The 13,880-nt window shown below is 42.8% G+C and overlaps 1 protein-coding gene across 1 annotated transcript in view; it reads left to right on the forward strand.

Annotated features, from left to right (window-relative positions):
- Positions 1–1,951: 1,951 nt before the first annotated feature.
- The window catches only part of SLAIN1 (SLAIN motif family member 1), a gene marked incomplete at both ends in the record, with an annotated part of 53,818 nt that continues 41,889 nt past the window's right edge, over positions 1,952–13,880 (forward strand). Inside the window, 2 exons of the mRNA XM_082303958.1 lie at positions 1,952–2,445; positions 5,752–5,891. Of these exons, the coding sequence (XP_082160084.1) occupies positions 1,952–2,445; positions 5,752–5,891 (634 nt within the window). The remainder of the gene's footprint in view (positions 2,446–5,751; positions 5,892–13,880) is intronic.

Here is a 13,880-nt window from a genome sequence, read left to right on the forward strand (position 1 = left end):
ATAATTACTCCAGTTTGAATCTCTTTCGAGTATTTCCTCTGCCTTATTGCATCATCCAGCACTGATATTATTATAAACGTCTTCTTGGCTTTTTTCATTGTATATTACTGATGCCTAATGAACTCTGTATTACCTACGCTGCTATTTATCTTTTTTACCACTTTGCAATCTCACTGGATTAGCATATGCATTTCTAAGAATTAAGGCTAGTACCATTATTAGTGATAACAACCTGAGGTATATGCCTTTTGCCCAGGCCTAAACATGTAGAAACTCAATTCTTCTTTTACTTATGGAAACAAAGATTACAGCTATCTGTCGGAGCGAAAACTGGATTACGTTACTCACTCTGGTGACACATGGCAGAATTGGGGCCAGACGGTTTTTACACTCTCAGCATTTTTCCACTTCTTTCTTCCAAAGAGACAGAGGAGACTGAACAAAAGTTTCGGATTAAGCACTATCCGCTTGCAATCTAGTACACTGGGGGCGACATTTATTCTCTTCAGTGAAACAAGTTACGTTATCCGGAAGTTGATGCTTTGTTCCGTGCTGTATCTTCCTTCCCAGCCGTTCTTGTAGTACCAGTTGTTATCGTTTGCACTGTAAGAGTGCTTAAAAGACTGACAAACAATAGCGCCGTTGTCCCACGCGTGTGCAGAAGAAAGTTTCCAGACCATAAACAAAAGAGAGAAAACGGTGATGGGCTGGATGATTTCAAAGTCGACTTCTGCCCTGAGCAGGAGAATTAGCGCCCGTGCCTCCTTACCTAAGCAACCCGAGACAGCGACGAAGCCCCGTGCAGGCCGTGGTGGCTGTCCTTGCTGCCACGCTGCCTAAAGCCGACGCTCAAGAACTGGGTAGCGATGGACTGATGGCTGACTTACACGCTTCCTAGAGGTCTGTTCCCTATTTCGTATCAGAGGTTTAGGAGGGGAACACAGGAGGTTGCCCCCTGTAACTGTAGTTTAGGGAAATGAGCCCAAGGAGGGCTGTGTGACGGCTGAGCCGCCTCGGGCAAGGAGGAACCTCTGCTCACCTGCGAGGTGGGAGGAAGGGACGCAAGCAATGGTTTCTTTCAATACTGGGCAATGAAGGGCGATATAAAAACACTACCATGAGTGAATGTTATTCATCCCTCTGTCCAGCAAAGACTCGAACGTTACAAACCCATCTAAGTATCTGCAGCGTGTTAAAGGAATTGATGTTAATACGAGGGCATCTTTCACCTCAGGGCTTCTCCTGTACATAAACAATTATGTAGTTATGTAGTTTTCGAGTACACTTGGTTCAGTCTCCTTGCTTCACCAGCAACGCATCTTCAAAAATACGTCGCTTTCCTCGCCATGAATCAAAACTCCTAGAATCAGCACGTTTCAAGCCCACAAAGGCCTGCTTTCGGCTGAACTCGCTCCTTTCAAGCCCAACAAAGCCCCTATTTGTGATTCCCATTCCCATCACACTTTCAATCTGCATAATTATAACCCTGACAGCACCAGGCTCTAATTACACGGCTCAGGAGAGGAGCGGCGCCCTGGGCCAGGCCCAACCCGCGGCTGGGCCGGGCCGGGCCGGGCCGGGCCGGGGGGGAGGCACCTTTGTTTAAAGACCGGCGCTGAGGCGGCCCGGCGCCCCGGGGCTGCCCGCGGAGCTCCCCGCCGAGGCGGCCCCGCCGCCCTTCCTCTCGGCGGGCGGATGGCGGCGGAGCGGGGCGGCTCTTTGTTCCCGCCGTGCGCCGGTGCGCGGCGCTCCGGCGGCCGGAGTGGGAGGGGATCCCGCCCGCCTCCTCCACGCCGCTGACGGGAGGCGCAGGAGCGGGGGCGGGCGGCGCGGTGCAGCGCAGGGCCGGGCCGGGCCCCCACCGCGGCCAGCGGCGCTCCCACCTCCCGCGGGGGCCGGGCGCTGCCCTCCGGCGGCGCGGCGGAGCAGGTGCCGGCGGCGGGCCGGCAGGATGGAGGCTGCCTTGCTGAAGCCGGCGATGATGGCGGAGGTGAAAGGGAGCGGCGCCGGCCCCGCCGTCAGCGCCGAGCTGGAGGTGAAGAAGCTGCAGGAGCTGGTGCGGAAGCTGGAGAAGCAAAACGAGCAGCTGCGGAGCCGCGCCGCCGCCGCCGCGGTGGCCGCCGGCCCGCCCAGCCCGCACCTGCTGCTGGCCCCGCCGCCGGCCGCCGCCGGGCTGCGCCCCGCCAGCCCCCCCTGCGCGGCGGGCGGCGGCGGCGGGGCCGCGCCGTGCCTGCCCAGCCCGGTGCCCGCGCTGCTGTGCGCCGCCGCGCTGGGCCCGCCGGAGCCCCTCGCCTATTTCAAGCCCTCGCCCGGCCTGCCGGCGGCCGGCGGCGGGGGGCAGGAAGCCGGCGGCGGTCCGGGGGCGGCGGCGGCCACGGTGCTGGACGAGGTGGCGGTGCTGGAGCTGGAGGACGGCGGCGGCTGCGGACAGGACGAGGATACCTGGTACGTGCGGCTCGGCCCCGCCCCGCCCCCGGGCCCCGCTGTCCGGCGCCCCCGCTCCCCAGCCGGGCTCCCGCAGCGCCCGCCCCGCCGGTGCTCCCCGGCCTCTGATGCGCATTAGCCCCCAATCCACTTGATCGCGTTCTGCTTAAACTTAAATCTGCCTTATTTATTTATTTTTTTTCCCCCCTCTGAAACGTGTCATCAGTGCGGTTAACCCTGCCGACGGGATGGGGCTCAGGTGGGGGCTGCCCCCCCATCGCGCCCAGGGGGTCGCGCCCTCGGCGGGGGATTTGGGCTCCTTTTCCCCTGTGCGGAAGATCGTCTCTCTTTTAATTTCGGGTCTCAGCCTGGTTTCAGCCTCCTGTTTACATAAGGAATTAAAAATAGCGGAATTGTTCCGGGAAAGCCGTTAGCTGAGCATCCCCATCCTAAAAATCTCTGCCCAATTGTCTCCCATCTTCAGGGATTTGGGAGGGCTTTTGTCTTTTAGACATTGATCTAAATGGTTGGTTGTGTATCTTAAGCGCCCCTGTAGCTCCAAAAGGCACGGTTGGGTGCTAGTAAATTGAATAAAGCAGAAATGAATAGTGAATGGGTAAAGCAGAAAATTAAATCGACGTAGAGGAATGATTGCGCTCGCTTAAAAACAAATAGAAGGGGAAATTATAGACTGGAGATATAAATAAATAAGTGAGCCTGGTGCCTCAAAACTTGTCTCGGCAACGTGGACGAACATCATAGGGACTGTTCAAATGCTGCTGGAATACTATGTAAATCATTGGCTGCGTAACCATGTTAAACGTAATTGATGCTCAATTGTTTTAAAGTGTCGGTAATAAAATATGTATTATCTATATTTAAGTAACTGATTTAAGTATCTGTCAAAGCTTCAGCGTATTTATGTGGTTAATTTCTAAATCGAGCTGAAGTTTACATCAGCTGAGAATAAAATACAGTATAATGCAGCTAAGGTGCATTTAAGCATCCTTATTTTTGGTAGCAGAGAAAGGATTTAAAAATTAATCTAAATATTATAAATATGTCTTGAATGCTGGTTGCGTGTACTTCATGTTACAAATAATACCATGCTGCAGTTTTGGAAAATTGCTTATGAGAATTATCAACAAATTGCATGGAAATTTTTGTCAGTGTTGTTTCATTGTGTATACCGTTAGTCTGCGCCGGGCTGTTCTGGGGTTGTTGGTCCAGCCTTGAAGCAAATTTTACCTCGATCCTAACCCCTTACTTTCTTTCACATTAAGGAATATCAAATTTCTTTGATCCTGTCCTGTTAAACAAAATGTTTTCCCTGTTTACCTATCAGGGTGGTAGAAAGTCATCGTTATTTTATGTGCCTTAGTAAAATGTCCTACTTCATTTGCCCCCTGGAAGCAATCCTAAATGCTTTTTTTGGGGGCCAAAACTTACCTTGATGTTACACACGTGTGTGTCCACAGGAAGAATTTGGTAACAGGGATTTGTTAACTAATTTATTCCACTAAGAGTGAGTTGTTTTAGCTGTTGAATGTTTTTAGTTCAAGGCTAAGTCTCCATCATTGTCCGTGAAAGGTCAGCTGTGTGATGCCAGCTGCTTGGGGCTTTTTTGTAATGTCAGTCCTTAAAGCAAACTACTATCTGGAAAACCAAAGACCAATGTGTATCCTAGTTGTTGATTAGTAATTTTAGGCCTTAAATACCTTTTGCTTTTTCTTTTTAAGTGCAGTTACAAAAAAACCCCGGTAGAATTAGCATCATTGCAGACAAGTCAAACCTCTTTTTACTGTTCAGCATTTTACACAAAAGTCTGATCACTGAGAATTCGTCAGTCAGATGTTCAGCTTTTGAAGCACTTCTGCAGGTTAACAGGAAAGCTGAAAGCTTTTCTTTCCCCCCCCCTTTTTTTTTTTCCCTTTTCGTTTTTCTCAGTATCATTTTTGAAATGTGTAGCCAGGCACTGCAGGAAGTCAGGGGAAATGAGTCCTCTCCTCAAAGGAATTCAATAGTGGATCTCTGCTGGGATTGCTAAGAGATAGCAATCGCAGGGAGGATATTTATTCCTTGTGAACTGGATAGTGAGTGCTGATTGACTTCACGGGGGGAAGAAGAAAAAAAAAAAAAAACACACACACCCCCCCCCCCCCCAAAAAAAAAAAAACAAACCAACAAAAACATTGAGTAGGCACTGGAGAACAGTTGCTCTCGGGGGACTTGGGTAGGTGTTGAGCCAAAACCCTGAAGGTGAAAGGCTGCTACCTGTTAGTGGTCCCCTGAGGAGCTCAATCCTTTTTTCTTTTTTTTTTTTTTTTAATTATTCTTGCCTTTTGCACCCGCTGTGTGCAGGCCAGATTCCTTTCCAGCTCGTGGCGTGTTTTGCTGGTGCCTGAGAATGTGCCTCTGTCTGTCTGCAGCCCCATCGATCAGAAGTGGTCAGGCCAAGGAGCTGCGAGCTGTCTCCAGCGGCCAAGAATAGTTCCCTTCCCGGGAGGTCTGCGCTCTCCCAGGTGAACCAGCATCTGCTTGTGTCCGCTAATCCGCAAGGGCAACAGCAGCAAGGCAGATCCCAGCTTCAAGAATTTCCCCATGAAATCTGCTTTGATACCTGGCTTCCTAATGTGCTTGACCATCTCCTTAGTTGCCTACTCTTGTCTGAGAATAACACGTATACACTAGCTTTTCTTACTTTTTTTTTTCCTGCTGGAATTGAATATCAAAATTGGATTTTCATTGTATCTCAGCAAATGTTTTCTAATCTTTAAAAATCTGACTTGTACAACATTTGGTTCATCTGGGAGAAGATACTGTGTATGAAAATTAAATTACCATCAGCAGTCTGACAAGTTGATTAAATTGTTATAGGTAAAAGAGTGAAATAGATCACAGTGAAATTGTGATTTAAATGTAAAATCAAATACTGAAATTAGATAATCTCCAGTACAGGTAAATACAAAAGGGAAAAGCAATAGCATCTTTGGGGTGTGTGCAGCTCCTAATGCATTTGAACTTTGGGCAGTGCTGAAATTCAGACTCTAGTAATGATGAGATATAAGATTTTTATGAGAAGTCTCCTTGAACTTTGATTTGACATGCCGGACCTGTAGAGTTCATGTTTTGCCATCTACTTTTCTGAGGAGGGAAGAAGAAAACTAATTGTAAACTCTTCTGCTTCGTAATATCTTTTGTTATTAAAATATCATATTGCAAGGCATTGCACTGTTACACATTATTAGCGGGCAGGAAATTGAGAATACAGAAGTAAACTTTTAAGTATTGCGTATCTTGCTGATATTTGTGTGTGTTTTGGTTAAGGTTGTACGTCTTGCCTACCAAGACTCTCGCTCCTCAAGAGAAATCACTCAGTCCTCTGCAGTGGTGCAGGCGTGTTCTGGATCATCCAAGTCCTGAGATCGAGGCTGCAAAACGTTCCCTATGCTTTAGATTGGAACAAGGTAATCTTATTCTTTGAATTTCTTTACTAGCAAAGTTGGCATTTTTGGTCTGGCATTTCACTCGTGTTTTGTGTTTTTCACAATTTAGCGAGCTTTACAAATGGCAGACAGGCGTTTTTTTCCTATGCATGCAAGTCTTCCTCCACTACATAAATGCTAACAGTTGTTTGCATTTTTTGTTTCTGATCGTGAATTTTTAAAGTGTTCTCCTCCTTTGTTATCCTTTTCTTCCCCTGCATAACTCGTGATTTTTAAACTTGGCAGTTTTCATCCATTGCTTAAAATAGTGGACCTCTTGGCAAGAAAACTTTGATGCTAATTTTACTATTGGTATCTCCATTGAGATTTGAAAAACAGTGCTTTTGGGTTTTTGTAAAGCCAAAATTATCATGACGCTATAAATTTTTAAAGGCATATTTGTCCACTTCTAATGTGGTATCGGGACTTTGTTAGGTATCGGACAGACCAAGAAGAGCTGTACCTTGACTGCTAGCACTGCTTTGTTGGGCTCTCAGTAGCCTCAGGTACTGGGATCAATCTGACGGCTGTTCGGTGCCAGAGAACTTGCAGAGTTATATCTGGGTGTGCTGAATTTTATTCTAAATAAATACCAGCCACCATTATTTTTACTTTTTTACCATCTAGGGTCCCATTAAGATTGTAGTAAGTGTTGTTGAAGAGAGTGATTAAGGTAGGAAATACTATCCTAAGATTTATAACTCACTAGGAAAGAAGATGCAAATGAACAGTATAGAAGGACAACAGGAGAAGGAAATAAAGCTAATGACAATATGAGCATATGGTTGTATAAGCTAGCTACAACTGTCATTAAGAGAGATTGAGCATGTACCTATGTGCTTTGGAGGATATGGGTAGTTGTGGATTAGTCTTATCCAAAATCAGGCATTTAACTGAATCAGTCTCTGAAGGCATCTGTCTCTTTGAATTGACTGTAAAAAATCCTGCAAGGTTATTGCCCTAGCAATATGCAGTTGAGCTCATTTGCCTAAAGCTAGGTGGACCAAACTGTGGTTTCTGTTGGTAATCATCATCCCACCTGGCTTTAGGGTGGAATTTGGCTCACGATTTGGACACCCGAGTTTAGGTGTCTGTAGCGTGAGCTGGGTGTCTGTGCTTGGCAGTCAATGGGAGTTTTGTCCATAGAGTCAGAGGAATCGGGGGAGCTGCTCAGGTGAGGAGGTGTAGGTGTTGGCCTTAAGATGAAGTCAATAGCTCTCTCGAGTCCACTGACAGTAATGGGTGTTTGGCATTCAACTCCCATCTGGTCACCTGAAGGTACGTCTGTGTGGTGTAGGGTGTCCCAGTCTGGCCCTGAATCCCAGTGTAGGGGCTGCATTGAGGTTGGCCCACATAGTGCTGAGATGTCCTCAGTAACCCTGGCTGACCTCTAGCATCCACTCGGGGCGGATACAGACCTTCCATAGGTCCTCTGCCCTCTCTGCCATGCCTTTGATGGTATCTTGGCCTCCCAAGGGCCTCTCAGATGGGCCAGCGCACCTAGGTATGGGCAACTGAATCAAGTCCATAATGGGAATGTAGAAACAAGCCAGAGGAATGCATGACCTATTTTTCCCTTACAAGGTATATTTAAATTTAATAGGCAATAAAGACATTAGAAAGGCAAATTTATTGTTTCAAATTTAAATCACTCTATGGTTATCAGTTCAATCTCTCTCTGTGCAGAAAGTCACAGCAAGTGACATCTGTCACGTGGAGTTATGTTGACAATGAGTTGCTTTGATCCATATGTTCTACTCATGGTGATGGGTTCGTGCATTTCCTGGGCTCTGTAGAAAGTTTCTGAGAAATTATATGCTACGTATAAAACCCATTATGGGAGAGCTGTATGTTCAAGGACAGCATGGACTTTACATGTCTACTGCAGCAATTCTACGCTAAAATTGTTTTAATTAATAATTCGGTTAGACTTGATTAACTCTCGTATTTCTAAAGATTTTCTTTTTATCACCTATACCTTTACAAATAATACGTAATAAGCAAACGTCGTATTTCTTACCCTAACTTTGTAGCAGTTGGTTTTACAGTATTTATTTCTTCAGTTTTGAAACCAGGTGTGAGATTGTTGTAAGAATCTAATAATTCTGTTTTAAAGTACAACAAACTTTCTGTAATCTGACTTTCCTGGGTTGTGTTTTGCAGTCCACTCTATTGGTAAGTATATGTGTATAAATATGTATACATAATTTTATCCTAATTTTAGAAGTGACTCACTAAGAATGGCATTCTTCTTTTCTGGTACTGAAGTTTCAAACTTTGTACTTGTAAGTTGAACAGCATTTTCCCCCTTTAGCCACATTCCTTGAAAGGGCATTTTAGAGGGATTTTGAAATCTAATTGTGCCTTTTCTGTTCGCCAGTGAGTCAATGGCAACACCGATGTACTTGAGAATTATTAAACGTGTAGTCAAAAAACATGTATAATGTACCAACTGGTGATTTCTGAAATGGCTTATAGGTAGAATTTGCTTTGTAATTTTGTCTGTGGTGCATTAGCCAAAAATTAATCCAGTTTAGATTGTCATAGCTCTTTAGGCGCTATAGGACGCATAGAAATAAAAAGCAGTAAAAATTGATTTTTGTCTGCAAAGTCAGCATATCTAAATGAATGCACACAGAGTGAAGAGCTGTGAGCCAAAAGAAGTAAAATTTTGTCAGGCTGGTTTTCTGGCTTTTAACTAATTCCTGCTCTCTTCTATGATTTTTAAAATCTGTGCTCATTTATTCCCACTCATGTAATTTTTCTTATTGCATTGTGTTCTTATTTTCATAAAAGTATTCATTTGCTGTCTGAAATATCCCAGCATTAGGATAGCTCATAACAAGGCTAGGGGTCTTGTGAGAGACGTCTGCCGAAGCAGTCTCTCCAATGAAATAATACAATGACTGCTTGGTTTTTCAGGCTGGAGAATTACTGGAATGATGCTAGTTTACCTTTCACCTTGTTGTGCTCACCAGCCTGTTTCTTTTCTAGTGAAAATGACTGTTTTAAGTATCTCATGGTGGAAGTAAGATTTCATCTTGGGATAAATCTTTAAAGGTGTAAGCACAGTGGTGGTCTCCAGAGGGTGGTAGTTCTGTGAATTACTGTGAGAACTTGGACAAGCTTCTCAACATTCCTCTGGTCTACCACTGCGTAGGTAAAGCTTTTATTGAGTTTATAATGAACTAGGCTTATTGCAAGCCCTGTTTCTGTGGATTAGGCATGCTGGCTTTAAGAAGGATGAAAGTTAAATGTAACCTCCTGCGATAAGATCTTTGCTTGGAATTGTTCCTGTTTTCCATGAGCAATTCTAGTGTTGAGGTAGTATTTGTTTGGTTGGGTTTTTTCCTCTGTGGCCTGAGCTGGATCACTTCTTTCTTTTTGTTCTTCTTCAGTCATCTTTTGTCTGAAACCTTTCTGCTTTGTTTTGTTTACAGCAGTTCTCTATCTACTGTAGGGTCAATTCCCTCTCCCTCGTTTTTAATCTTGCCATCTATTTTATTTCTTTAGATTCATTCACATCAACAGGGCCACATCACAGTCTTAGCAGTGTGGTGGAGCTGCTTCTGTATTTTCTTGGTAGTACTTGGAGATGTTGGGAATTGTCAGTATTAAGCCCAGTGAGCAGGGAGAAGCGATGTGTAAACTTCCTAGCTGGTGCAGGTGGGCATAACTCCTCTGAAATCGATGAGCTGGTGTTGACTGGCACCCCGGCTGAAGACACCCTGTATAGCTTCACTTCTGTAAAATGCTCTGGAGGAGGCGGGTGGATAAACGGAGGAGTTAAGAGGCTTAGCAAGGAGTCAGTCTGCAGGAGCTCAGCTTTTATGCAGGGCTTCAAAGCATATCTCATCCAATTCAGCCTTCCAGACAGAAAACTCCTCTTTCTTGGAGAATATGAAGTATTGGCTAGATTCAGAGTTTGGCTTAGATGGTCTTACTCTGAAACGCTGCTTCAGATGCTTAAAAAGAGTAGGCAACAGAAGTCTGTAGGTTTTGCAATTGGCTGCAGTAATTTACAGTCTTAAGATTAAACTCTGTTTCGTTTCTTAAAATGAATAATGTGCTTCAGGATGAATGCTGTTATGTCATCTGTGGATGATGAGGGATGTTGTGAAACAGATCCATTGTAGTTTCTCTCCAGTTGCTTATGATTTCACAAAACCCAAGAATCTCATCAGTGAAATTTTAGCTTTTATTGTGCTAGATCCCCATGTCACGTGTCGGTTAAGTTTGATGTCCAAACATATAATGTATTCAGAAGAAAAACGGGGCGGGGGGAGATTTAATTTGATGCTACTATATTCTTTTTACTTGTGGGGAAAAAAAAGTCTTACAGCTAGTAGGGCCCCAGGCAAAGGTGTTTACCAGGATGTGAAACTTGTTGCTTACACAGAAAGAGGCTGGGTTCTGTCCCATTCTCCTAATTTGCTTTCCCTTCCCAAGGGTTCATAGTGAAGTCATTTAGTTTGGAGTCTTTACAATATAAAATACCTTTAATCAGCTAAGAATTGTTGTCACAGGGAACTTTTACACTGTAGTCTGTTAACAGCAAAAGCAAACAGAAAATACAGTAAATGCACAAAAGCATTTATTTTGTATGCTTGAGCTGGATCCAGTGCTGCACCCAGTGCAGGGTAGGATATTTTTATTATTATTCTAAAATAGGTTTAAGTTTATTTGCTGTCCAGTGATGCATCAGAGATATATGTTCTAACACTCAGGACTGGATTAATATGATTTAATACAGCTTTCTCATCCTTATTTTTCATGTGTATGGAGATTAAAGTTTTATGTAAAATGCTTTTGGGGTAGCAAATGATAACGTGCTGAAACTTGTAGATGATTGAATTGTTGTTTCCATCACAAATAATATGTCTGAAGCTCTAGAAGGAATGAAAGAAGTGGCACGACTGGTTAGGTTTCTTTCTGTATATGTTTCTGATAATAAAAGGTGATGAGCATCAGTAACTCCAGTCAGCGTCTGAGCACCTTGCAGGGAATGTGACATCTTGGAGGACAGGGTGCATAGCAGTCTTCTGCTGCAGCACAGGCTTAATGCTCACAGCGCACATATGCATGCACAGGAGTTATTTCCTATTAGATTTCATTTATTTGACATAACCTATTTTAACAGTTGCATAATTCCAAGCAGTTCTTAGAGGTTTTGCAAATGCTGATATCACTGGATTTTCTAACACAGTGGCTGAGGATGATTTGTATATTTCAACTGAGAAAAACTCAGTTTTGATATTCTGCTTAGAAGCGTGTTCTTGCATTTCAAACAGAATATTTCTGTCTAGCACGGGAACATTTCTACTCTGCAAGTACACTTCAGGATAGAAGTGTTTGGTTGAAAACCCTTACAGCAACAAATGCATAGAAGATCAGATGCTTCACTTTTTATTCAATTTACAGATATCCCTTGCCTTTTTAATATGGCTCTTAGATATGACTTCTATTTCTTATTAAATTATAATATGCATACTATTTAAGAAGTTCATTTCATATTTGTACAGCCCATAATTAAATATTTTCTTAGAATTGATTTCTGGTTGTCATGACACATACAAGAAGATGCTGAGTTCTGAAGTCTGTGTAAAGGTTGGTAGAGAGGTGGTGTTGGATCTTACCTCAGTTGAGAAGATACCCATCCTGTTTTAGAATGGAAGTGTTCTATTAATCCACGATAGCTGCTGAGCTGGGATTATCATGAGTGGTTAAACAGCTAAAAACACTGCTAAATTTTACGTGAGGATTTCAGTAGGCTTATTTAAAATAAGAATAATATAGGCTCAAAGTCTGTAATGCAGCATATGTCTAAAAGAAATAGTAGTAGTGTCAATGCTGGCGGTTAGGCTGAAAATACGGGCACAATTAGTGTTATCCAGCAGAGAACTAATCAATTGGTTTTGTTTCCAAAGTACGCAACTACTTTCCTGGATAGAAATTAAAAAGAAGCCTAGGTTTTATTAATGGACCTGGGGGCACTTGAAAGCTTATCCTCTGAAGATGGTTTTTCTATGAAAAAAGGGTATTTTCAAAACTGGGCTGTTCTTGGAAGCTGTCATTTCATTTTTGCTTGTGATAGTCTGTGTGTCTTGCTCTTTGTTTGCTAGTCCCCAAATTATTGTTACAGCTTTTGTCTTACATGCTGACTTTCTTTCATTGCCTGTTTTTGATGTCTGCAGAAGAGAGCTAGGAATAACATTTCAGAATGTAGATGAGCCTCCCCCATGTGGTATATAGAGGTAGCACTGCTTCTTTACTAAAATATTGTTTATTTCCCTATTTTCACTTTCAGGGAGCACCTTAGTTCTTGTCTTTATAGCATTGCATCTTTTGGGAAGCTTTTGTTCAGACTGTTTTATGCCATGACCCCTTAGTATCTTTTTGTTGGTTACTTCTGGCATATAGTCCACAGTCCTGTAAATACGCCATACACTCTTTCTCCTGGGCAGCTGACCTCACAGTTTAATATATTAGAAGTTGATAATCTGTGCTTGCTTTACCAAGGGTTCCACATCCAGCATATCTCTGTTCGTATTTTGTGGAAATACAACATTTACACCAGTAATTTGCTTTTACCTGGGGATCATGCAAAAGATTTTGTAATAAAATAAAACTCTTTTGACTCTACCTGATAATGAAATGTAGTCAGTAAGCTCAAATCTGAATACTTGTGAGGCATGGGCATTGACAGATTTGCTTGATCTTTTTTATGTTGCAAGACAGAGGATAACTTAGTACAAATGATAGAGACATAGGAGTTTATAAAAATCAAATTTCCAATTATATAATTTTATATATGGACCTATAATTCTATGCTTTCCTTTCATGAACCTCCCCTAAAACATGATTTTCTTAATTTTACTTCTACAATGGGATATATTTGTAATTACAGAAGGTCTTTTCTTGTGGAATATTAACTTGGGGGGTGGTGTCACTGAGCCATTCTTAAAGTCTTTGAATGTGGCTTGATCAAACACTGTAATCGAATGCTTACTTAAAAGCTTCACAATTCTGAGAAGACTGAGGGAGAAAAGTAGTGTAAGTCTGCCTGCAAGACTAAAAATTGCTTTTCTTGGCAAAAAAAAAGCTGAAGCCTAGGTAATTCTTGTTTCGAAAAGCATTTGCAGCAGTTTAAAGATTACATTTCTACTAATTTTAAATAATCATAAGAAAATAAATCACAAAATAGACTTCAACACATTCTTGAATATTTTATTTTATGATTGAAGTATTTGGCTATGACGTGTTACAGAAAACTGATACGAGGTAACAATTGGTTTTAAACTGACATTGAACTGATAGCTTAAGCATTACTTATTTATTTTGTTGTTTTATTTAGTTTATTTATTGTTTTACGCCAATTAAAAAGTCATGTAAACCAAGACACAAAAGCGGAATTTGGACCACCATTACCACTTCTACAATGTAAAGTACCTGAAAACTGATTCTACCCGTCTAGCTGAGCTGAGATTGTACTCACCTCGTAACACCAGAGAAATCTGTATGGTTTTGTGATAGCTTTTTCTTGAAAGCAGAAGCATGGAAGTACAGCTGATGGCTGAACATACTCAACCTTGTTTGTCCCCCTGCTGCATTCTGACTTGGAAAAAATAAGTTTCCCCACCTTTGGAAATAAAGCCAGCTTCTTTTGCATTAATTTGTCTTCATTATGTAGTACCAATATTGATCTTGCTGCCTGTGCTATATTAATTCAGGATGAGATGACTTGTGGCCGGAAGTGCGCATTTCTAAAATGGTTACACATAGAGGTAGATGTGGCTAACTTTGATGAAGGTGTCCTCATGTAGTCAGATGAATTCCACTATAGGAGTTCATGAGTTGTACCCTCTGCTGCATAGGAGAGAAGATCAGTTAATTTCGCTCCTCGCTTAGTTTTGCCTGCAGCTACTGGAGGAGAGATTGTTTGTGGCTAAGTAGGGTAAGTATTAGTAACTA

The sequence above is a fragment of the Platalea leucorodia genome (genome assembly GCF_965183815.1).
Source record: "Platalea leucorodia genome assembly, chromosome: 2".
Classification (NCBI taxonomy): domain Eukaryota; kingdom Metazoa; phylum Chordata; class Aves; order Pelecaniformes; family Threskiornithidae; genus Platalea; species Platalea leucorodia.